The 27,372-nt window shown below is 38.1% G+C and overlaps 1 protein-coding gene across 1 annotated transcript; it reads right to left on the bottom strand.

Moving 5' to 3' along the window:
* Nucleotides 1–280: 280 nt before the first annotated feature.
* On the bottom strand, nt 281–27,372 carry LOC126376937 (uncharacterized). The gene is made up of 4 exons (XM_050024485.1): nt 27,216–27,372; nt 9,136–9,296; nt 2,131–2,330; nt 281–510 (listed from the first exon to the last, which is right to left on the bottom strand). The coding sequence occupies exons 1-4, from the start codon at nt 27,279–27,281 to the stop codon at nt 281–283; spliced, it is 657 nt and encodes a 218-aa protein (XP_049880442.1). The 5' UTR covers nt 27,282–27,372.

Genomic DNA, 27,372 nt, shown 5'->3' with positions numbered 1-27,372 from the left:
TTAAAATTAGGATAGAAAAAATGAAACTTTAATTCATTATCATCAGGTAAGATGAGGAAAGGCTGAATGTAACTAAAAGAGAGTTTCTCCTAGTGAAGAAACTATTAAGTAAATAGATTTTTGAGTATTACTTGGACCAAGTTACAGTATGTTAAACCTTCCCCAAGACAAAAAGATCAAAATACCCTACAAGACCGGGATACCCCCCCAAAAGATCAAAGTACCCTATAAAACCGGAATACCCCAAAATATCTTAAATCCCCAAACACATGCACATGCATCAGCGATCTTTCACCTGGTGGGAGAATAGCTTCTTCAATCCGATGATCGTGGCCAGTAAGAGAGCGATCTTGGAAATCAGCAGGGCCTTCCCCACCATCAAAGTGAGGCCCTTGAATGTTAGGGCCCCCAGAAGCCCAAACTTCATGGCCGCAGCCGCAAGGATTGGGCCCACATTCTTCTGGCGCCCTCGGCCGCTTTCGACCGCTCTGGGCGCTTTAAGAGACACACCTGAAATTTTAAAAAAAGGGGGAAATAAAATACATGGTACTGTCAAACGCGAAAATTTAGTGACGTGAAATATCACATCATACCCACTTAGTGATGTAGAATATCACATCATAACTAATCTTAGCCATGCTTATTAGCATGGCGAAATTTAAAAAACCCTTCCAACGTTTTAAATTGGCCATAACCCGACAGAATTAAGTTGACAGCGCGTGTCAAGCGGGTTGCATATGAGCGACATGCCTATCTTATTTGTCCGGGTTATTCATTCATTTACTCATTCTTCCTAAAATTAACAATTCAATCAGATGGATTACCTACCCCATCAACCCTGGTATTACTATTGAGCCGCCAAAGGCCCCTGACATGACACATATAACGACTACGTACTTACATCAGTAAGTAGTAACCGGGACCAACGCCTTAACGTGCTTTCCGAAGCACGGATCATCTTACATTCGGACAATCAGGTGATCAGCCTGCAATGTCCTAACCAAACTAGGGATCACAAAGTAATTTTTGTAATATTTCCCCACCGGAATTCGATCCCGGGACTTCGGGATCGTGAGCATAACGTTAAATCACTGGACTACGGAGGCCGAAGAATTTACATATACGCATGGATCACATAGGATACACACACACACACACATACCCACACACACACACACACACACACACACACACACCCATAAACAATTATCATCATCCTACGTCCCACAGTAGGAATTTAATAGGCAATTTCCGTGTATTTGATTCTGTATTTGACACATATCTGGACCTAGTTCTAACAGATATTAGACTTTAGTAGCTATGCAATAAGAAGAGAATATTGCCTGCTATATTGTACTGTGGAATATTTAATTTTGTTGATTGAAAAATGGAACTAATTAGGCAGAGGCTGTTTGATGTAATTCCGTTGTCTAGAAGGATTTCGAAACAAAATTTTGTATTTTGAACGTTCATATTAGCTTGCACAGTGAGTAGCGTGGACGTGTATTTGATAAAGCATTCAACACGAAAAGTCTGCATGTTGCCCAAAACTCTTTTTTTACAAAAGGGCTACAAAGATTTCGTTTATATCGTTACGGTAATGTTAGGGAAAATGACAAACTTGTAGATTTCGACAAAATTTATCGACTTGATCGAAAATTTTATCGCGTTGCGCATTTTACCCCTATAGATGTAGTTTCTGCCTTCGCGGCACGGCAACCGCGTGCGGCGCGAATTCTATCCTGGCTTATGACCAATAGCCGTACGAGGTTTATCTACGTAAACACCATTCACTGTATTTATTGGTAAAAGCTCTCGACATAATTCGCGCCGCGCGCGTCAAGCCGTTGGTCCCGGTTATTACGTACTGATGTAAGTTAGTAGTTGTTACATGAGCCATGTCAGGGGCCTTTGGCGGCTCAATAGTAACACCAGTGATAATGGGGTAGGTAATCGGTGGATTTCGTCTTCTTCTTCTGTCTTCTTTCTGTCTTCTTGTTCTGAAGAAAAAGACGACTAACAATAATGTCAAAGGTGGTTTTTACCGCCAATCAACATGGGAGGGCAAATCAATATTTTTTTGGGGAACCTGGCCTGGAACGCCCCTCATTAACTACAAGAGTAACTTACCAACGCCAAGACTGCCGTCTTTTTCCTGCTTGCCAGAGATGACCAGATCAGCGTTTTCCAGGAGCCTGTATCTCAACGATCTGGTGGTGGCGAAATTCCACAGCTTCTCTTGGATCACCTGCTGGGCCTGGTCTTCGAGTGATGTACCAGATCTGGCGAGACTCTCTGGCTTCACGGGTATCTCGGCAGCTGCACCGTTGCTAGAATTCAGAGAAGAGCTTTCTTATTTTTTGGACATTACATAATTGGATAGTTTCCTAGGTCAAAGATAAATTATGAAAATCTGATTACTAAATAAACACAGATCTCTCTCTCTATTTAAGAGCTGCGCTCTTGTTGGTGGAGTAATCGCCATTCCTCTCTTCTTCCCGCCAAAGCCTTCACCTCCCGATACGACACAAACACACACGGTGACGAAATAAGGTTTTCTTTATCTATTTAACTTATTTATGAATTTTAATAAAGAAAAGTGTAATAATAAGTGGTTTTTCCTCTCAGACGACGCCCTGAGCCGAGATTCGCGCCTAACTGGGCACCCTCAGGCCTGTTGTCTTAAACGTTGTACCGGGTGAGAGCCTTCAGCGCTCCCCATTTGTCCGGCCAAGTAGTTAAAGCCATCTGCGGCAAATCTACAATAAGTAAAAAAAAAGAAAATAATAATAAGTGCGACATTTTGTTACGTTTTTCTATGACGTCACAGGTTGCTTTTTTTATACAAATTCCATAGTAATTGCGCGTTTTGACGTCTAGTAAAGAGTAACTGATTTGACTAGTTGGAAACCACCCTATTGTCTGTGGTTTAGAGCATTGGGCTCTTTGGAGGTTCGGGTTCGATTCCCGCTGGGGTTGTTGAATATGGCTTCCGAGTATGCCTTTGGTTGCGGGCTTTGCCGAAACGCCTCCATCAACCCGCACTGGAGCAGCGTGGTGTATTATGCACTCCATACCTCGGGACATATATAGGCCTATATGCTTGTACATAGGCCCGAGATATTGAAACGACATAATAATAATAATAATCGAAAAGTAAACTCTGTTTATAAAGGAGAATGAATATAATTGAGCCCTCTTCTGAAAATGATAGATAGTACACATAACATCCAGTTCTTAGCGCGGTATATAAGGACCAACCTAAAATATAATGTGTAAGGTTCTCTATTCCATTTATTTTCCTTCAACTGTCAGTATTATTTTTACCGTACCAACTGAATCAAAAACAACCCTTGCGTATCCGTAAATTATTAAATTCGTAGAAAAATAACATCCATCGAATCCCCGAATCATATTCAACATCAAATACTCGATAAAAATTTCATGTATAAAAATAACTTATTTTTTTACAATCCAAACTTGTGCACGTGTAACATGAGTAGAGAAGATTTACTAAAATTTCAAATGTACAATAATCAATCAATGTCCTATAATTTATGAACTTTTTCAATGTAAATTGAGAATTACAATAAGAATGCTACATACACGCGGTACGGTTTTCGGGTGGTTGGCAGAGAAATCTAGACGAATAAAAAAAAAACAATATATAAGTGGCCGTAAAAGTAAAAATAAAATATTTTATGTTCTTTTTTTTAAAAAAAACTAGGTATTTTTATTATACTTACATACATACAATACATACACAAACTCACGCCCGTATTCCCCTAAGGGGTGGGTAGAACTACAAATAATCAAAAAACTATTTGCAGCCACTTTTGATACATAGTCCTAAGGTGGACAATGATAAACTGTATGATGATAGGTGATCAGTCTATCGCTCATATTTTTTTATTTTTTTTTATTATACATTTCAGTAATTTGGCTGCCAAATATCAGTTCTCTAGACAGTTAATCTCATGCATTGATGAATGCATGCATGCATTGTAAATAATCACTAAGCTTCTAATAACCGTTTTTTCAAAGTTTCTGTTTAATTATTACCCTGTCTTAAAACTGTTCATAGGTAAATAATAATTCTGTATGTCAATGAAGTAGGTGTGTACGATACTTTACGGTACGTATATAAAATACGAATGAATTGACTTTGAAACTTTGTCTTTTAAATTCTTATTTTACAAAACATGGATTCGGTTTTACGGATCATTCCAATTTTTTTGCTTTTTAAGTATTGTTTCTTCTTCATTCGGAAACTTTAGGAGTATTTTTTTTGTTTGTGTGTATTTTGTTTCATCATTATCAACCCATAAACGTCCCCACTGCTGGGGCACGGGCCTTCCCTATGGATGGATAGGGAGATCGGGCCTTAAACCATCACGCGGGCCCAGTGCGGATTGATGGTTATTAACGACTGCTAATGCAGCCGGGACCAACAGCTTAACGTGCCTTCCGAAGCACAGAGGAGCTCGAGATGAAAACTTTTTTTTTGTGGTCACCCAACCTATGACCGGCCTTTGCGAAAGTTGCTTAACTTCAACAATCGCAGACCGAGCGCGTTTACCGCTGCGCCACCGAGCTACCTCAGTAGCTCGAGCTACTATTTTATTTAATTGTAACAAAAGATTCCAATCTCCTGGAAAAGCCTCTAGCGACTGGTAGGCCCATGGTGGTAAAAAAGATGAGAGCACAAAACGTGAAATAAAATGGCGCCAGCGTATGAGCTGGCCCGTCTCCAAATAATCATTCTCCTGCCCTTTTCCCACTCTAAGTGGTGTCAGCACAACATGTATAACTCTTCCATTAATTTCTATCGTCGACTCGGCACTCACACCTTTTACACACATATCCTTTTTATACATATATTATATTAAACTCTCAGCCATATAATGGTGCTAATTCCTGTAAATACCATCTAATTTTATTTTAAGTTATATCTGTCATTTTCTTATTCGCCGAAAAGGAAAGGGACGGGTAATCGACAAGCATAAAATTTATGGAGCACAAGTCAATTTTAAGCACAAATCTAAAACAACCGTCTAAAAATTTTATATTGGCCAATAACCCGACAGAATTAAGTTGACAGCAAACGTCAAACGGTTTGCCTACCAGCGAGATACGAGTACCTTTATGATTCGCCCGGGTTATTCATTCATTTACTCATTCTTCCTAAAATTAATAGCAGTCAATCATCCGTCCCTTTCCTTTTCGGTGGATAAGAAAATGACAGGTACAACTTAAAGTAAAATTAGGAGATGTCTGCAGGAAACGGGGCCAATGTTAAAAACATCAATTTTAAACTAAAACAGTTTCTTTAAACATGGATTTAGATGAATTTATGAATGTATACTCTCAGCTTTTAAAATAATTTGTTTGCTATGCTATTACTAGATTTAGCATTATTTACTAACTACATAATCTTAAATTAAATAAACCTACCTTGTAATGTGATATTTTAATTATTGTTACGTACGGCTAAATTCTTGTTAACGGATAAAACATGATCATATATTCGTCTTAAAATCTCCTAACAACCTAATCGTTAGCAGGTTTTAGGCTTCTTCTTCTATCGTGTGAGTTGCGAGGTGGAGTACTAACTCATCAACCCTGGTGTCAAGGACTATTGAGCCGCCAAAGGTCCCTTACACAGGTTTTATGCTAAGGCGTATACACATACCGCGGGCACGGTGTGTATGGCGGTGAAGCGCACGGCAAGAAAGTTACTTGCATGTAGGGAATTCAATCCCGACTCGAGATCGCAAATTCGAGATCACGCGGGATTGGAAATATCAATCCCTGGGAAATTTTCGGGATCTCGTCTAGTTCATAAAAAATGTAAAGTTAGGATGGCTGAAAACAATGAAAACTGCTTGTTCGTGATATAATTAAAACAAAATATATTTCGAAAGAAAACGAAAACTTTTATTCTTCAATATTACTAACTAAATAATTAAGTTTTCTTTGGAAATCAGCATAATCAAAACAAATAGTATAACTCAAGGATATTATCGAAAGTTTCAAGGCGCATTGGCGCTTCTGCACTGTAAAGTCGTGAAATGTGAATAAATAAGTTATGCTTCGGGTCGGGATGGATCCCGAAAAATTAGAAAGTTTCACGGCACAATTCTTTCAAATATTTTTCCCATCAGACGACGCCCTGAGCTGAGGTTCGCGCCCAACTAGGCACCCTTAGGCCTGTTGTCTTAAACGTTGTACCGGATAAGAGCCTTCAGCGCTCCCCATTTGTCTGGCCAATTAGTTGATGCGGCAAATCTACAATAAGTCACGTCAAAGAAAAAAGTGTCTTTCTACTGTCGGGAACGTCACTTTGAAGGATGTGAGTTTGTATCTGTAGTTCCATGTTTAAAATGACTGATAGAGTGAGAAACAGTGTGATGAGAGAGAGAAGTATCCCCCGATGGGAATATTTTCGAAATCAAGCACAAGACCATATAGGCTGTTATTATGTGGGTTCATCTCACATTTATTCTATTTGTTACCTTAAGATTTCTAAACCATGCAGTCAGCTGCTCAAACTCGCCTTTTATGCCAAGATAAAACGTATAAGATAAAATTTCATGGATTTCCAATACTCAGGGGCGTGTTTTAACTTGTGAAACGTTATTCCTCGTTTTAGATTTTGGTTAAAAATACCTCTCAAAGTAAAAAAAATAAATAAAAAAAAATCTAAAAAATTACGGGCGTGAGTTTATGTATGAATGTACCACAGACCTCATTGCTTACCGATAATAATGAATATAATAATGAATATAATAATGAATGCATTTTACTGGGTCAAAGATAAATTATAAAATGCTAATCTAGAAATAGAAGCCAGTCTAAGATGGCCGAAAATGAATTTAATTTTACTTTTCTCGAATTTTATGTAAGAAATAAAAAAAAAACGGTTCATCATATCCAGCTTACGACATCGTATCAACAGTGGCTGCAAGTTGTCTTTGATTACTTGTGGCTCTGCCCACCCCATTAGGGATTACGGGCTTGAGTTTATCTATGTATGTATGTATGTAAATAAAAAAAAACAATGAGTAAGACGTTAGACCGCTTTTATTCATGGCGTCCTAGGACAATATTTTCATACAAATTCCAAACAAAATTTTCGTTTTGACGTTTCGTAAAATTTATCTCATTTTTCTATTGCCATTGATATAGACGTGGATTTATGTTATGTTGTTACTTATTTGAGGCAAATAACCCAAATTAAGGCATCATTATTTAAATTGCACAAAACAACATGTGTTTATTTGCTCTGTTCCCAATTCTAATGGAATGGTCAAATTACCGTTCTGAGGCCGGAATAATGGCATTCAATTTGTCAAAATTACATTATTTTGCTTTGATTTCCAAGAATTATATTTTCAATATTGTATGGTTGGAGAGATGCTTTCCTGACATATTTGTATAGACGTGTCATTAACTACTTGGTACAAATATATAAAAGCCAAATATTATAATCCTTTTATTTTTATGCGTAAATTCAATGTCTGTTTCCTATAAAAAGCATTTTTAATTTCGAACTGTTCGTTTGACAAAAGAAAGTAATACAATAGAATCATATCTGTGGAATGGAATGTACGCATGAATCATTAATAACATGAAATCTCTCAATCATTGCGCGTGACGAGCGATTTAACAGAATTTTTACTTTTTTATTCACTTATTCTTTATTTATTTTATTCTTTCTTATTTTTTTTTTTTTATTTACGATCTGGAGGTCAGGGTTCTATTCCCGAAGGGGACATTGTCGAAATCACTTTGTGAGACTGTCCTTTGGGTAAGGACTTTTTAGACTTGAATCACATGATTCCGAGCTTCGGAGGGCACGCTAAGCCGTTGGTCCCGGCTATTAGCCGTAAAAAAACACCACTACCAACCCGCATTGGAGCAGCGTGGTGGAGTATGCTCCATACCCCCCGGTTGATTGAGGTGAGGCCTGTGCCCAGCAGTGGGACGTATATAGGCTGTTTATGTATGTATTCACTTATTGTTGGTCTTCTCTTCTTCCACCGTGTGGGTTGTGAGGTGGATTACCAACCCTATCAACCCTGGTGTCAGGGTTAGTATTGTACCGCCAAAGGCCTCTGACATGGTTCATGTCTACATGCTTACAACAGGAAGTAATAACCGGGACCAACAGCTTATCGTGCCTTCCGAAGCACGGATCACCTAATTGCTAAAATGAAAATATATTTAACGTCCCTATCCTCACTAGGACGCCAAGGCGGCACAACCAAATTTTGTAGTTTTATAAACACTATCTTCCCAATAGGGTTTCTATGGCAAATTGTATCGAGGGCTTCCAGCAATAAATGCTGCAAATGCTATCTACGTAGATATTGGTCCTTGATATCATTTGCCCGCCGCGACACGGTTGCTGTACCGCGAGGGCTGGGTTCTAGTTTGCTGCGCATCCAACAATATATGACATTTATCGTTTACAAATAGACAAACATAATTCACGCTCACAATGAATATGAAGGTGGACATAAAGTTAACCTATGGACGTTCCTAGGTTTCATACTATGAAAGATCTTGGTTAATTACAATAGAATAAGGAATCTCTCCGCTCCCCACCAGTGGCTGAGCTAGGTTTACTTTACCCCTTCCGGTCTTATTTTTGTCTTAAATCGTGAAGGCAGCGCGCGGACCATTGCTTTTAATTTTGTAAGTCTGGCAGAGAACCAAAGCTACCGATATAGCTCTGAAAATTAGCAAACTGAAGTGGCAGTTGGGCTGGCCATATTTGTCGCAGATCCGACAACCGCTGGTGCAAGCGTGTTCTGGAGTGGAGACCGCGTTTCGGGAAACGCAGTGTGAGTCGACCCCTGGCAAGATGGTGGGACGACTTGCAGAAGATGGCTGGAAGCGCCTGGGTACGTAAGGCTGAGGATAGGGTTTTGAAGACGCACATATCCAGCAGTGGACTGCAACGGGCTGATTGATTGATTTTGAAAATGTGACAGCAATCACCGTAGTATTGACATAATATCGCATCACATAAAGTATCCGCCAGAAAACGCGGAACTCAATTACAAAGGCATGTAGAGTTCAAAACGAAGAAGAAAATTTGAATAAAATGGAAAACAAAAGAAGACCGACCTCTCGTCGACGATCATGACGTCATCGCTGAGCTGCACGGATGCGGTCCTCAGCATGCGGTCTACGTAGCCGACCAGCTCGATGGCAATACATGAGGACGTCTCCCGGGATGCGCATTTGTTGCTTAAACCCCGCTTCAGCGATTCTTCTGAGTATGTGCTCTGGAAACAAAGGAATGATACAAGATTTGTATATTATAAATATTATATTAATCATATATTAATATTTTCAATAAAAAACAATTTTTAAAATATTAAATAAATATTATAATATATTCAAATATTGAGTTAGGCTGTCCAATATAAATTAAAGACAGTTTTGAAAGAAACACTGGGTTGAATGATTTTTGTTTTTACAGCACTTAGGTACTCGTGCTTAGGGAAACTCACAACGAGAAAATTTAAGTCGAAAATCGCACACGCTCGTTCTGGCTCGAAAAGAGCTATAGGTTCAAGTCTCGTCCGAGTCAGATGTTTTTTCGATTTTTTTTTTTTTTTTTGAAACAATGGGTTTATTTTACTATTATAAATAATTCGTTACAGCCTGATAGCTCTCTGTTGCTATATCTTAATGTCTATGTTCCAGTCTTTTTAGCGTCCGTAGTCATTTCTGTGGTGTATTGGTGGTGGGTTTTTATAATAAATCAGTTTGTGCCGGACACTCCGTGGTTTCACTCGTCTTTGTCCCATACAAACCAACTCACTCACTCACTCACTCACTCGTCTTTGTCTTTGTTGCTTCTATGCTGTTCTGGGAGCAAATAAAAAACATAGAACACGTTCAGCTGCTTGTCTTCCCGGGCATGTCGTAAAAACCGACAGAGGGATTGCGTTCTCTAACATGATGGACTAATGTTATGGGCGATAGGCTGATCCCTTATCACCATAAGGTTCATCATATCCATCTTAGGACTTCGTATCAACAGTGGCTGCAAGTTGTCTTTGATTACTTGTGGCTCTGCCCACCCCATTTGGGATTACGGGCGTGAGTTTATGTATGTATGTTGTCCTATACATTACATTGGCGCGAGTACGGTACCTACATCTTGGTAAAGATGGCGGACAATTTCCACTCGCATTATAAGTTAAGATTTTTTGGAGCGCTAAAGGTTAACCTTTTTAAAAGATTGTTACTCAATGACAACTGTCAAATCCCATAATTTTATTCATTTTATCATTAATTTATATAACTATTTTTTTTTTTTTTAATTTTTATATATACTGTCAAATCGGAAAGGGCTAGATTCCCCGAAAATGATAGATGGCGTTGTACAGTTTTAATAGGAAAATTACCTATTTTCTTACTGCTCGGGTTCATAATTATTCAAAAATACAATGTATGTCGCAGAAGTATATATGAAAATAGTTGTTGCTTGACATTTGGATCAGATTATGTATAGAACTATGTTGCTACCTATAATGCTCAATTATCCGTCCCTTTCCTTTACGGAGAATGAGAAAATGACAGGTATAACTTAAAATAAAATTGGATGGTTTCTACAGAAATTACTATGGTCACTCTACATATAAGTTTTAACATTAGCTTTTATTAATATTACCCCCTAGTGCATTTGAGTTTGACCTAATTACATTTTCTCTTCAACGTTTTGGCATATTGCCATTTCAAAATAATACTTTTTGCCGTTTGCTCTGGATAGAATAGTGATATGATTTTACGTCCCTGGATTACTTGGCTAGCGAAGTCCAGGAATATTTAAATTGTGACTTCTATAGTAATATGCGCAAAAATAACGCGAAAATAGTTTTTAACATTATCTACTCTGAACCGGCGTGCGTGTATGCAAGCGAAGTGTGTCAGGCTGGATCCGATGCAAATGGAATTCTATAGTCTCTGCTTACCCCGGTGGGAAATAGACGTGAGTTAATGTGTGTAATATACAGGGTGAAAAGTTTGAGGGTTGATTCAGACAATGATTCTGAATTGATATCGCGTGGAATTATCCGTCGCAAAAAAACCCCTAAAAGTATCATGAATTTTCCGACAGGAAATTTTACATGATATCAACTCAGAATTATGTTCTGAATCAACTTCATCAGTTTTTTTTTTTGACGTGACTTATTGTAGATTTGCCGCAGATGGCATTAACTACTTGGCCGGACAAATGGGGAGCGCTGAAGGCTCTCACCCGGTACAACGTTTAAGACAACAGGTCTGAGGGTGCCCAGTTGGGCGCGAACCTCGGCTCAGGGCGTCGTCTGAGAGGAAAAATATTTGAAAGAATTAATCGACCCTGGTGGGTCGATAGCGATAAGCGCTGAATGAGGGAAATCGTCGACCACGCCGGCGGGGTCGGTATCGGGGTCTCCATCAGTATTCGTTACGATGTCACTAACACTCTGTATATTTGTCTAAGTTATCGCCTTGAGCATGTGCCTGTATGGAAACTGATATTTTTAATTGGAAGAAAAATAAATACGTGAACGGCGAGTATGTATGAAACGATTGATGAATGTGGAGGAAGCTAGAAAAGTGTGTGAGGATCGAAGCAAAAGGAATTCTATAGTCTCTGCTTACCCCGGTGGGAAATAGGCGTCATGGCTTTGCTATTTGATATTTACTGACATTGCGCACTTCGTATATTATGTGCAAATGTGACCTTTTTATCCCCGAATTTTAAGGCAGAGGTCCAGTGGTTTGAGCGTTGGGCTCACGATCCCGAAGTCCCGGGTTCAAATCCCGGTGGGGACACATCACGAAAATCACTTTGTGATCCCTAATTTGGTCATAGGACATTACAGGCTGATCACCTGATTGCCCGAAAGAAAGATGATCCGTGCTACGGAAGGTATGTTAACCCGTTCGTCCTGGTTACTACTTACTTAAAGCCGTCGTTAAGTAGTCGTTACACGAGCCATGTCAGGGGCCTTTGGTGGCTCAATAGTAACCCTGATACCAGGGTTGATGGGGTAGGTAATCCACCTCACAACCCACACGATAAACGAAGAAGAGGCAGAGGTGTATAATACATCCACACGTCGCCAGCAATGTATAAATCCCATGTATTAGAATGAAACCACGTGATATCAATTTTTCTACGAATTATCTGTAATCCAAATGTGAATTCAACCTCTTTTTTCAGATACTATTTTTTTTTGACGTGACTTATTGTAGATTTCCCGCAGATGGCAATTACTACTTGGCCGGACAAATGGGGAGCGCTGAAGGCTCTCAACCGGTACAAAATTTAAGACAACAGGCCTGAGGGTGCCCCGTTGGGCGAGCCGGGATTCAAACCCATGACATTAGATGTAAGTCACGCTTTCTCCGAACTGGGCTATCACGGATGTAGAAATTGTTATGTCTTCAATAAAACGCCGGAATTAATTAATCCGTTTTGTTTGCAACAACCATTGAGCCAAACCATTCTTAATTAAAAAAGAAAAATATTATTTATATGGTAACATTCGTTCCAACCATTCATTCTCTCTTCATTTTAAAATTATATCGAATCAACACGTTCTCTGTAATATCTCTTTTGAAAAAAATAATAAACCGTGAAATTGCCGTCACAAACTCTTTTATTTATGTCTTTCCTAGACACGTTTATTATCAGGAAAACACAGTCTAGAGCCTTTTTAGCGGCATTACGAGAGAGCGAGACAGACAACCTGAGTACTTTTAAGTTTTAATAGATGTATAAATAAGATTGTAAGGGCAGAAGGAGAAAGCAATTCGGATACACAACAGAAATTAAAAATGTGTTCTTTCTCCACATATCTAACATGTATACAAAAATACTCACTACACAATGAAGTACAAAAAAATAAACACGCAACACTCAATGTCATTAGTTCAACAAACCGCGAGTAAAATCTAGTAAGAATGTTTCAATCAACACCATTCCTGGCATTGCTAAGTTAACACGTCTTCAAAAGGTGCACTCGAATGTCAGCGGGAAACTCAACCTCAAAAATATCTTTAGCGTAATCTAACCCAAAATATCTTTATCGTAAATAATCGTAAGTATTACCTAAAACATATTTTTTATCGAACGTCTCATTCGCCTAAAACCACTGCAGCTTCTCACAACCAGTATATCGCTTAATCCCTAGACGTTCTTAAATAAAAACGAAAAATATATCGAATAGATTTTCAGTAATTTAGCTGCCTAACATTGATTCCCAGGCGGTTTTTTAGGGTTCCGTTTTTGCCATTTGGCTACAAAACCCTTATGGATTCGTCATGTCTGTCTGTCTGTCCGTCCGTATGTCACAGCCACTTTTTTCCGAAACTATAAGAGCTATAAGTACTGTTGAAACTTGGTAAGTAGATGGATGTAAGTAGTTGTTACATGAGTCATTTTAGGGGCTTTTGGCGGCTCGTTAGTAACCCTGACACCAGGGTTGATGACGTTGGTAGATACTCCACTTCACAACCCACACTAGAAGAAGAAGTAGATGTATCTACATATACCTATATAGAATTACACGTATCTGATCCAAATAAACTGGTTTTCGCAGTTATCAAGGTAGGATGCTAAAATTGGTACATAAGTAAAGGGGAACCGTGTTATCCCAAATTTTAAGCGCAGGAAAAAGCTAGTGATGCTATAAAACGCTTATCGCTTATTCATTTATCGCTTTTCTTCTTTGCGAGTCGATGTCGATCGATACTAAATTTTTGCTGACCAATAATTGGCCACGCTTACGGCATTGTCAGAGGTGGATTAGATTCCGAACCTACCCAAGCCCGCTTAAATCTTTAAAGCAGAAATGATCTCCCATCCCTTTTATCGCTCCATCGGAATGCCTCCCGCCGACATGGAAGTCCTTAAATAGACTCCGGACACAACTTGACCGCTGCAAGGATAATCTCTCCAGATGGGGATACCTGGTTGATGATTGCGTTTTGAGTTTTTTTTTGATGTGACTTATTGTAGATTTGCCGCAGATGGCATTAACTACTTGGCAAATGGGGAGCGCTGAAGGCTCTCACCCGGTACGACGTTTAAGACAACAGGCCTGAGGGTGCCCAGTTGGGCGCGAACCTCGGCTCAGGGCGTCGTGTGAGAGGAAAAATATTTGAAAGAATTAATCGACCCTAGTGGGTCGATAGCGATAAGCGCTGAATGAGCGGTACCGGGGTCTAGTTGCGATGAGTGCGAGTGTGGAGTATCACCACAAATTATGGCTCACCTTTTGTGCTGTCTTACCATTTATCGCTATTCAGCTTTGAGTCGTACAAGCGACTTAAGACTGCAGTCAATCAAGTTCTTATAGCACTTCCGGATTCATTGTTTGTTAATACAAGCTTACTATAAAACCCATATTTTTTCCAGAAACATCTGCCCGTGAGAACTGTGTTAATCGAAGATTAATATCGCAAGTACTTATCGACATTGTGTCTATTTGTAGTATTTTCTCCGAAGTGAGATTACGGTTCGATAAAGTAGGTTAGGTTAGTTTATTATAAGTGTTGTCGTTGTTACATTAATGTATGATTACATTAATTTATGCCCCTAATAAATAAAGCCTCACACCATAGACACATAGTATAAACGGCCTCTGTGGTCCAGTGGTTGAGCGTTCGGCTCACGATCCGAAAGTGTGTGCAATTGCGTTCCCGTATCCCCGCCACATGGCGGCAAGGAGGAACACCGTTGGGTTTTAGTGGGTATACCGGGTGGCAACACCCGGGGAGTCCCACAAAACCACGTCGTTCCCCCGGGCGGCGTGGTGTGCGTAACGCATTTCCCAACGTTAAAAAATAATAAAAAAAAGGTCGCGGATGCAATGCATCAGAGCAGAATAAAATTAATTGAAGAACAGAAGAGGATTTCGAAATTTAAAATGATTTCCCTTAAAAAGGAGAGGCCAGTATGTGCAGAGTTTGCACTCTGCTACAATACTATGCACCTCTGCCTATTTCGGAGATACTTATAGTCGTGATAATAATGTCATGTTATGTTGTTAAAATCCATCATCATGACTGTATTGTAATGTACAAAAATGTATAAAATTGTATACATAGTCTAGAAATATGTATTAAAAGTGATAATAAACAAATAACTTCAAAACCTGTCAAATAAAAAGCAAAAAATATTTTTTTTATTTTACTAATGACAACGGAAAGAACATGCAATTCGATCGTTCTTTCTATTTGTGAAAAGAAAACAAAATATTTCCCACAAGAAAAAACACCATTCGTCGTTTTTAGTACAATCAAGTACAAGCGCTACGGTATCACCCCGGACACTTCATACAAACAACCTCGTTTTACACAGACACCACACATTGACGTTACCGTACACGCGCATCTGTGTGTGTGACGTCTGATGCCATACGACTGAAGACTAAACTATGTTCGAGGGGAGGTGAGGGGAGGCTCAGACACGGGTGAGGAGCGAAGAGTTGCTGTTCTATACGTCATATTATTCTTTATACTGATAAGCTTTTGTTTTGAGAGATAATCACGTGTCAGCATTGAATATTACACTCCAACCAACCGCATAATGAAGGAAGGGAGTCGTTAAGCGCAAATAAATGGTCTAATGTCGACAATATCACGAAGACTTGCGTGTAACATTATCCTCGAAAGTAAATGCGGGAATATCTAGGCCACGTTTCCTTAAAAAAATATAGATGGAACTGTTTACCTTTAACGTGATAATAACCGTTTTTCTCGTTGATCAGGTACATAATTATTCAAAAAAATAATGTAATAATTTTTTTTTTTTCAAAAGAAAAGAGACGGTCAATCGACAGGCATTTTTATGGAACACATGACAATTTTAGGTAAAAAAAATACAACTCCCAAAATGTTATATTGGCCAATAATCCGACAGAATTGAGTTGACAGCACGTGTCAAACAAGTTGAAAATCAGCGGGGTGCCTATTTCATTCACACGGATAACCTAAAATTTCATTTTAAAATTAACAGTTATCCATTGTTTTAAGTTTACCCGGTTATTATCATAATTAAAGCACATAATAACGGGTTCTTACCGCGTTTAAATGGGGATATGAGACTCCCGATATTTCGACACTGTTGCAAGTGCCATGATCACGGGATGACTGATCATGGCACTTGCAACAGTGTCGAAATATCGGGATTCTCATATCCCCATTTAAACGCGGTAAGAACCCGTTATTATGTGCTTTAATTAACAGTTATCAATAATCCGTCCCTTTTTTTCGGCGGATAAGAAAATGACGAGTATAACTTAAAATAAATTTAAGAGGTGTCTGCAGGAATCGGGGCCTATGTTAGGTTCATCTTTACTATTAAAACACTACAATGTTCACCACTTTTAGTAATTACACATTCACACATCACCACGGTAAAAGTCAATTATGAAAAGTAAAAGCCAGTGTTATAATAAGACAGTGTATACCTAGCAATTAGGGGGGGGCGTTTAACTTCGATTCACATTACAGAATATCTCTGGGAATAGTAGAGCTGCGCCAGTTTTCCACTTTCCATGTATAATTGACACCTGCTTGAAGTGTTGAATGTCGTCGGTTATGGCACAAGCGGTAGCGATAAGCGGAATTGACAGTTGACAGAAATAAATGTCAACACCTCATAATTTTACGCTTCAATTATAAGCAGATGTTTTAAAAATCAAATGGAATAGAATTCATGTTAGGATCGCAAAGGATAACGTGCTCAGCGGTGAAGGAAAGCATCGTGAGGAAACCCACATTCCCGATAAATGAATTTTTCGGAGGTATATGACCTAACATGTATTGGGCTGGTTTTCCCTTCGCGGGATGGAAGGTCAGACGGGTAGTAGCTTCTGTAAGGAACCGGGTAGGTAGGCGGGCCCTGTGAAAAATGGGATAATGCTAGGGAGATGAGTTGATAAAAAAAAAACTTTTATCGTGTAGGTTATGAGATAGATTACCCACCTCATTAACCCTGATGTCAGGGTTACTATTGAGCCGCCATAGGCCCCTGACAGGGATATGTAATGATTACATACTTAAGTAACTAGCAGCCAGGACCGACTGATTAATCTTACTTTTGGATAATCTGCTGATCAGCTTGAAATATCCTAAGTAAACTAGAGATCACAAGTGTTTTTTGTGATATGTTGTCACCGGGATTCGAACCCGGGACCTCCAGATCGTGAACCCAACGCTTATCCACTGGACCACAGAAGCCGTTAGTTGTGTTGACCAGCAAGTATCTGCACGACAACCACGTCGCGCGCGGCGCGAATTATGTCGAGAGCTTCGACCATTAAATGCAGCGAATGGTGTTTACGTAGATAAATCTCGTAGGGCTATTGGTCGTAACACTAGATAGAATTGTTATTACTTTTGATTGATTGCTTTTGATAATAATTAAGTTTAAATTCTGTGTTTTTTTTTTAATTTAAATCGCTGATATACCTAACTTGCTCCAAAATAAAATACGCGCACCGCTTTACACTCAAACCCCAACTAAATACATTTTAAAAGTAATAGGTTTAATAATAGGTCGACTGAGGTTTCACAAGTTTGAACTGCAAAGTTCAATGAAAATTTATATTTTCAGTACCCTCCAGAGTGTCAAGTATTCATGTTTTGAATTAATTGACATTTTATAGGAGAGGCATTTGTGTTCTAGTGGTTAAAACGTTTGGCTCTTAATCAGCAGGTTCTGGGTCCAAAAAGACAGATTTGCAAAAAACTGATGAATATCATTTTCTTTCTTCTATCAAACTTATTTATGAATAGGAATCCTTATATTATGTTAATACTTTTTATTACTAATTCTGATTATTACTAAAGAAGAACAGATTTATAACTGATGAAAAACATTTTCTTTTTTCTATTTAAATTATTAATGTATTTTAATTAAAAAAAAGTAATAATAAGTCCGACATTTTATCACGTTTTTCTGTGACGTCACAGTGTGCTTTTTCAAATAAAATCCATAGTAATTTCGTGTTTGGACGTTTAGTTAAAAATAACTGATTTGACTAGTTGAAAACTAGCCTATTCTCACTTTTGATCTCAGCCAATCAATCCAAGAGTGAATCATCAGAAAATACCGATATAATTATCCTTATCTTTTGATTCTAAAACGGTTCATGAGTGTAAAAAATAGCCATAGGTTGGCTATTACATTTTAACAATGACGAAACTGAGAATTTATTACACCCTGTTAGATAAAAAGATTTGTTTAAATCTGTACTTCACACATACACACGCACACACACACACACACACACACATACACACATACGTGCACACAAATACTCTCACACGCACATATACACCTTCACACACTCACATACTTACACACAAGTAGCTTGAACAATTTAAATAGAAAATAAAAATTATGGAAATTATTATATTATTATAATAGTTTCCAAATTTTTATTTTCTTTTTTTCACCTCATTGTTCAATTTTATAAAAAAAATATATAGATAATAATTGTATTAGAACTCCGCACAACTCAAGAATATAATTATAATACTGTACAAATGGAAGATAGCTGGTACTTATAGCACAAGTTGTACCTATTGTAAGTGCCAGCAGTGCTTTGAAATTGTTAATCTTCTAGCATTATCATATAATTGTACCTATTAGTTTTTAAGTTGTTTGGAACGATAAATACATTTTACTGAGTGAAAGGGATCTCGATGATATTCTTATTCCCACACGTTAAGGAAATAACATATGTACATACATACTCTCACACACACACACACTCATACACACACACACACACACACACACACACACACATACACACACATAGACACACACTATAAGAATTAAGAATTAACCTATGTATCATTTCTGTCTGCTTGTCTTCATCGACTATGATGAATTTAATAATGAATTTAAGCTTCTCATTTGTTTTTAAATTTAATGTCTACAACTGTATAAATGCAAAGTACAACAACGCTGTGGCGATGACCTATAATACAGGTTTCCTCCTAGTATAGGCATCGGCCCTCCACAAAGAGATGCTGTACTCTTAACTATAAGTCAATTGTTACTGTATTTGTCTTTTTGTGGATTCTAGTAATAAACTTTACTTTATTATTATTGTACGTCGTTTCCATATCATTATTATTATTATTATTCTCCTTTAAAGATGCCAAGTTATCTAGCGGTGCACCCTGGATTCACTTGAGCAACCAAAGATGCACTTTATCAACCATGCATAACTGGTTGCAGCTCATCCCAATCTTTTTTTATTCTTCGTATTAGTATGGAAAGACCGATCGTTACGGAATGATGGTGTTTCAATTCACATTAGGAGAACAGTTACTGCAAATAATTATAGAGGAGTTGAAGTTACTTGTCGGAGAAATGAATGTTCTATCCAATGTTTTTAGGGTTCCGTAGCCTAATGGCAAAAAACGGAACCCTTAAATAGATTCGTCATGTCTGTCTGTCCGTCTGTCTGTCCGTCCGTCCGTATGTCACAGCCACTTTTCTCCGAAACTATAATAGCTATACTGTTGAAACTTGATAAATATGTGTATTATGTGAACCTCATTAAGATTTTTACGCAATGATATAAAAAAACAATAAATTTTGGGGGTCCCCATACATAGAACTGAAACTCAAAAAAAATTTTTTCATCGAACCCATACGTGTGGGGTATCTACGGATAGGTCTTCCAAAATGGTATTGAGGTTTCTAATATAACTTTTTTTCTAAACTGAATAGTTTGCGCGAGAGACACTTCCAAAGTGGTAAAATGTGTTCCCCGCCCCCCTGTAACTTCTATAATAAGAGGAGGATAAAACTAAAAAAATATATGATGTAGATTAGCATGCAATAAAAATTGGTTTGAACCAGATCTAGTAAGAAGTTCTTTTTTTTATACATCATAAATCGTAAACCGTAATTTACTTTTATATTATATTACTTGCTGTTACGGAACCCTTCATGGACCAGTCCGACTCGCACTTGACCGCTTTTTTTCTTCTACATAGTGCGTACAAAAACGCATGTCCACCTTCTCTGACCTCCACTGGGCAATTCCTGTTCGGCGCGTCCTTGCCGCGGGGCGCCTCTTGCTTCAGTATGCCGAAGTGAGATGGTGGCTGAGTTCGGATAGGGACCCAGACATACGGGTATAAAGTAGAAGAATAGGCCCGCCCTCCATTACTGACTGACTCCATTTACTGGCTGAAACATAGCTGACGAGGAGTGGTTACTATTCACCTCTGCCTACCCCTCAGGGAAACAGGCGTGATGCTATGTTAAATCCTTACAGCACATTATCATAACTTGAATGTTGAAAGGTTGATGAGGTTGGTATTCTACCTCACAAAGATTGTCGTAACTTTGGACGCAAATGTTTATGATGTGGTAATGTTTTTTCTTCACTTCCATTAAGTAACACAATATATTTTATCACCAATTTATACACTTCTTATTATCACTTTCATTATTTTGATTAAGTCATAATGTAGCCATATGATGAGTGATTCGGCAATTATGGTTGTAATAAAGTTATACTACTGCTCAGATATTACTTTACCTACTCGACTGATGAGAAACTAATTTAATTAATTTTGTCACATATTCTTCAGTACCTATTCTATCTTGTAACGCTTTTGACGTGACTTATTCTAGATTTGCCCCAATGGTATTAACTACTTGGCTGGACAAGCGTGGAGCGGTGAGGGCTCTCACCCGATACAAAATTTAAGACAACAGATCTTAGGGTGCCCAGTTGGACGCGAATGTCGGCTCGGGGCATCATTTGAGAGGATTATATTTGAAAGATTTAATCGACCCTAGTGAGTCGATAGCGATAAGTGCTGAATGAGGAAAATCGTCGACTATGCCAGCGGGGACGGTATCCGGCTCCTGAAGTGTTTGTTATCGCGAGCTCCATGGCTAGAGTTACGGGTCGTTGGGATTATGTAATACGTAAGTATAGTTTGTTTATTAACAACATCACAGAAGGGAAGATAGATGGAAAGAGAGGAAGCCGAAGACCAAGAAGAGGTAACATGGAACAAATCAAAGAGAAGGCGAATGTCATGTCTTATATAAAAATGTCTGGTATTGAAAGTGTTCATCTAGTTACTAAATGACTTGTAATGTACCCTCATTTAAATTCAAAAATGTTACATTGACCTTTAACAAGTTTATCCATGATAATAACGTTGAATAAATGATTCTGATTCTGTAGAAATAAAATAATTGGCCTTTGATAAACAAGAGAGTGGAATGCTACACCGACAAGAACGTGGCTCTTAAATTAGCGATGATAATAGTTAGTTTTGAAACCATGACGTTATACGGAGAACACGCTACTGACATCTTAGTGTCGTGGGTTCGAAGGCTCAGGCTTTAAATCACTGAATTCGACTTTATGAGTTTGAATTCATGTTAGGTTCATACATATTTGATATCACGTGGTTTCCAGAATTTGTGACCGATTAATAGCAATAGGCTGGCCCCTTCTTACATGGGACTTAAACATAGCGAAGAGTAGGCATCCCCGAAGGGATAGGCAGATATGTATTGGGTATACATGTGTAATGTTATGATCCTCATTAATTTATTTAACACTAGCGATCCGCTCCAGCTTTGCTCGGGAGTAATGCTGAGGAAAAAATGAAATTATTTACGACTTCACATTAAAAACCTCAATAATAACAGTATTTCTCCACTATTTAATGGATGTTGTTATATATATAAACCTTTGTATTGAATCACTCTATCTATTACAAAAAACTGCATTAAAATCCGTTGCGTAGTTTTAAAGATTTAAGCGTACATAGGGATATAGGGACAGAAAAAGCGACTTTGTTTTTTACTTTGTAGTGATTTCTCCATTCTTCTCTATCAAAGTCCAAAGCTTTGACTTCGTTATAGACACGACGTATGGCTTCTCTTTAATTTAAGGTTCACACTCTTCATTTATTTAGCGTTCTCCGTTCTTGTCTATCAAAGTCCATTTTTTTACTTCCTTATAAGCCATGACGCCATGTAAGCTCTTCTTGGTCTTCCCTTTTCTTATCTTTGAGTTTTTAAGGGTTGGTTTCATCACGTTGTGTTTCTTCACCGTTGGGCAGGTGATGTCTATTGTGTACAATACAATAATTTATCTCTGAGCTTCAGAGGCTTCTGTTAATTAACTAACACAATAAGTCTTTGAACTCGATTTCAAATCTAGGTAACAGATTTCCAATATCAATTTGTTTGAGTAACGAAGTCCTTGTCATTGAAAGCCGTAGCCCAAATGGAATATCGCTTGACTCACTCAGGGTTCGAATCTAGCAAGGCTTAAAGCAGTGATATTCGAAACTGTTTGTAACAGAACGCACCACAATAATCGTCGCGGACGGATCTATCTAGTTTATTTCAAATAAACCTTAACGTACATCAATAATCGTGCTACTTCCTGTAAACACCATCTAATTTAATTTATTTTATTTTTTAAGTTATATCTGTCATTTTCTTATCAACCGAAAAGGAAAGGGTCGGGTAATCGACAAGCACACGTCAATTTTAAGCATAAATCTAAAAAACCGTCTAAAAATTTTATATTGGCCAATAACCCGACAGAATTATGTTGACAGCACACGTCAAACCAGACAGAGGGCAGCAATAACTGTCAGTACTATTCAGAGGCGGACAGGAGTCCTAGTATGGCTTTGAAACAGACTACTCTGGGCGCCATCCCTACTCGCTTCAGACAGAGTACTGCGGGGCAAAAGGAAAGAGGGAAACCACTGCCCTATTTATTCCGAAAAAAGTAGCATGGAGATAATGCTGCACCGACAAAAGCGTGGTTCTTAAATTAGTGATGGTACATTAACCTGCTGACCTAATAAGGTAAGTAAGTAATTGATAGCTGCTAATTGAAATTCGATCGCGAAACGCAGCAAACAAGAAAGTGCATCGATATCACTTTCTAGTTGCAGTTGCTCCATATTAAGACTGTCTTGCCCCAAGGGACACTTTCCGTTATGCTACATACAAGGCCGTGAAAACATAGCAAAACAATGGACTCAGAGTTTTTTTGACATGACTGTGAAGCACGGATCATTTTACTTTCAGACAATCAATTGATCGGCCTGCAATGTCCTAGCGAAACTAGGGATCACGAAGTATTTTTTTTTGGTATTTTCCAACCGGGAATCGAACCCGGGACCTCCGGATTGTGAGCCTAACGCTCACCCATTAGACCACGGAGGTCGTTAAGTATAGAATTGAAATACAAATACAAATACACTTTATTGCACCAAAATAAAAAAAAGAAATAATTACAAAAAGTATCTTAACTAAGTACATGGCAAATGGCGGCCTTATCGCTTAAAGCGATTTGATTGAACATAATAAAAAAGACTCAATAATAGACATGAACTTTGCTACGGAAAATTCTACTTGATATTAACTCAGAATTATAAACTGAATCATCCCCCTTAGTATTAGCTATGGTGTCACTTATAAACAGTGTGTATAAAATATCATAAATTTGAGTATAACCAATCAATAATACTTTATTGCACAACGACATAATATATACAAAGCACATAAACATACGAATAAAAACGTAAGCACAATAGGTGGCCTTACTGCTGAACAGAAATTTCTGCCAGGCAACCTTAGGCTGAAAGAAGTGTATTGGAGCACGGGCTGGTGGTGCAATAAACATAAAATGATACCAACATAACTAAAAAAAACTCGAATCATGAGTAGATTTGTTACTAATTGTACACTAAAGACGCTGCACTGTGACTTCGCGAGTAAAACTCATCATTACCGGAATTAATTGTTGGAAAACTAGAAGCAATAATCTACATACTTTCTGCACGAGAAAATCCGAACGTAATTCTGAAACCGTTAATGTTCCGAGTATGAATCTTATACCGTTGTGACACCATTCTTGAAGAGTGTGAAGGTGGAACGAACTATCGGAAGTGACTAATAAATACAAAGAGTGACGTGAAGCATCCAAATAGATAGTATCTTCCATCTCAATTCGTCTTCAATGTTAATTTCTTATCCGCCGAAAAGGAAAGAAATGGATTAACAGATATAAAATTTATGGAGGATATATCAATTTTACGCAGAAATATAAACAACCCTCTCAAAATTTTACATTGGCCAATAACTCGACTGACTTAACCCATCTCGCCTATTTGATTTGCCCGGGTTATCTTGCTCATTCATTCGCTCATTCATTTTAAAATTTACAGCTGTCATCCGTCCCTTTCCTTTTGACAGGTCCGGTTTCTTTTGACAGGTATAACTTAAAATAAAATAAAGTATGACCGCGAGAATCAGGACCATTATCATAATAAAACAAATAAATACGGGTTCTTGCCGCGTTCAAATAGGGATATGATTTAAGTCGGTATAAACCCGGAATTGTGGATCTCAATTACTACTTGGTTAGTTAAACGGGGAGGATTGAGGGCTCATATCATCCATTGCAGTATTAGTATTAAATCAACAAGCGTCTTAGTGACCAAGGTCTAAGGTTGAGGTCAGGGTGTCATCTGGGAGGACTGGGAAAAGATTGGCCGCTTCTATGCTTAGGGTCATTTTCTATCGTGTGGGTTGTGAGGGGGATTACCAACCTCATCAACCCTGGTGTCAGGGTTACTATTGAACGGCCAATGGCCCCTGACATAACTCATTTATGTAACGACTACGTACTTACATCAGTAAGTAGTAATCGGGACCAACGGCTAAACGTGCCTTTCAAAGCACGGATCGTCATACTTTCGGGCTATCAGGTGATCAGCCTGTAATGTCCTAACCAAACCAGGGATCACAAAGTCATTTTTGTGATATGTCCCCACCGGGATTTAAACCCAGGACCTCCGGATCGTGAGCCCAACGCTCAACCACTGGACCACGGAAGCCGGCCGCGAATTCATATGTTCCTACTTTAAGATTTGTATATTTCTAGTAAACTATTGTATTAGTCCTGTAAAGATAGATTTCTAGAAAATTGATAAATAAATAAATAATTTAACTATTCAGTGTTAGTGGCGTCTGCGATCAGATGCGGCACCTCATATCTGTCATGTGTTTTTGATAAATGAGTGTGATTACGGAAATTGGACGCATTATATTGTGTTGCGGTGTTTGCGCTTTTAACTGCTTTATTATTCTTTCGTGTTTGGATCATAAATGTTACTAACACCCTGTATATCACTGAAGACATTATTTATCGGACTTTACATGAAGATATAAAACTAATATCTGAAGCAATATTACCGAAAAATGAAGTGAAGATGTAATTTTGCCGTGGTAGAACGCTTGCCTCTCACTTTGAGGTCGCAGGTCTAATCCAGCACAGGCCGAAACCTATGATTGTCGAATTTGTTTCCGAATTCATGTTTGGATCATAAATGATTATCACGTGCGGTGAAGGAAAACATCGTGAGCAAACCCACATTCCCGAGAAACGCTTTTTCGGAAGTATGTGACCTAACTTGTATTGGGCTGGTTTTGCCTTCGCGGGTTGGAAGGTCAAGTAGGCAGTCACTTCTGTAAAACCGGACCTGTCCAATTTAATTTAAAATAAAATAAAATAAGAAAACAAATATTTCTAAATGCGATTTGGGTATTTAGGTCGTTTATATAAAGTCTTCATTTTGAGTACTTTTCACCAGGCTCTCCTATGAAATATCCTGGATTTGATCACGATATGTACGCCTAAGTCTTCTTCCAACTCTACCACTTCCACCCGCATAACAAATCTGTTTTGTAAATCAACTTTCATTAATTCATTCGATCGTTATAACCTTTGTAATAATTGTAATTATGGGTAGGTAATAAGCAGCGATATAGCTACAGTCCGCTAATATGATATTTCTTTTTCAAGGATCTCTAAAACTGACCCTTTAAAAATGCACAAAAATAAGCTGTATTGTGCCGAAATGAAGTTGCTGTGATGGGCGGTGACGTAACAAGATCAGACATCAAAAATAGGTACCCGCTCATCACAGCAACTTCATGTCAGGCAAGGCGACAAAAAAAAACCATATTGTCGCCTTGCCTGATATGAGCTTCGTAAGTGCTTCGTAAGTGCTTTGCGCTTTTGCGTTTTGAAAAATCACATTTAGATGTGATTTTTGTTAATAGACACGCTAGTTTCGACCTATGTAAAAACTAGACTAAATTTTTCAAAAGGTGCTTTTGAAGTTTTCTCTACAAGACGACGTTATATGCGTCGTATTCCCTCTCAATACAATGACTCATTTTATTTTATAGACATGTTCAATTAATCTAGTTCTAAATTTAAAAAATCTATTACTCAAGCCTTGCTGATATTTTTTTTGTTTAATTTATAACATAACTTTTTTCAACTCACGACATTGTAAATTAATACGTGGATAATGTGGTTGATTCTACATGTACTTATGTGAAAATATCCTTCACGTATTGTTAACATATCATGTATAATTGTTTACTATCCCATAAAAATAAATAAATAGATATACAACGCAGTGTTAAGGTTGTATATATCTCAAGTAAGCTGGTAGAAAACCGAATGAGGTGGCATGGTCTAGCAATTTCCGAACTCCAAAATTCCAATTCCTGCAACAGCGTGTATTTTTTTGTACATCCAAATTCCAAACGCAAACACTAACGTAGTTAACTTTGTGACATTGGAAAAACAGGACGGGGTTGTTTTATTCGATAAATGAGAATTTTTGGGTCCTGAATATTTCGATAGCTTAGCTGCGGTCCCAAAATCGGAAGCCTCGCTTCTTTTATATTACATTTATGCCTGACCTTTGCCTATTGGCTATTTTGTTTTCATATGTGTTTTTCGCGTGGTGGTTTAAGGCCCGTTCTCCCTATCCATCCATAGGGAAGGCCCGTGCCCCAGAAGTGGAGACGTTAATGGGCTGGTGATGATGATGTGTTTTTCAGATAGGTACAATACATAGTCAACCATAGTTTTTAATACGTCACGAAAAATGATTTTTTTTTATTTTTTTCTTAGGTAATAATTATTATGAAACATCAATACGAGAGAAACTAAATTCTTTTTAAGTTTTTTACGAAACGTTTTCTTGGTACACTTTTGATAGTCAATAAAATCAGCACCTAAATCCACTGCACTATACACTAACTACAGCTCTATAAAAAAAAAATCAAAATTGAAAATGGAACTCACGTCGTTGTCAACTTCACCGGTTGCGATTCCAAAAAGGAGAACTACTAACAGGATCGCGTTCTTCATTTTTGAATTTGTTTTTTTTTGTTCTATACGGTCCCACACAACACTGGCACTTTGGCACTTTCGTTTTGGTGCACGAGTTGACAACCACTGC

This window comes from Pectinophora gossypiella, chromosome 22 (genome assembly GCF_024362695.1).
Source record: "Pectinophora gossypiella chromosome 22, ilPecGoss1.1, whole genome shotgun sequence".
Classification (NCBI taxonomy): Eukaryota; Metazoa; Arthropoda; class Insecta; order Lepidoptera; family Gelechiidae; genus Pectinophora; species Pectinophora gossypiella.
The sequence above is the reverse complement of the archived record's forward strand: the minus strand, read 5'-3'. Positions and strand labels throughout refer to the sequence as shown.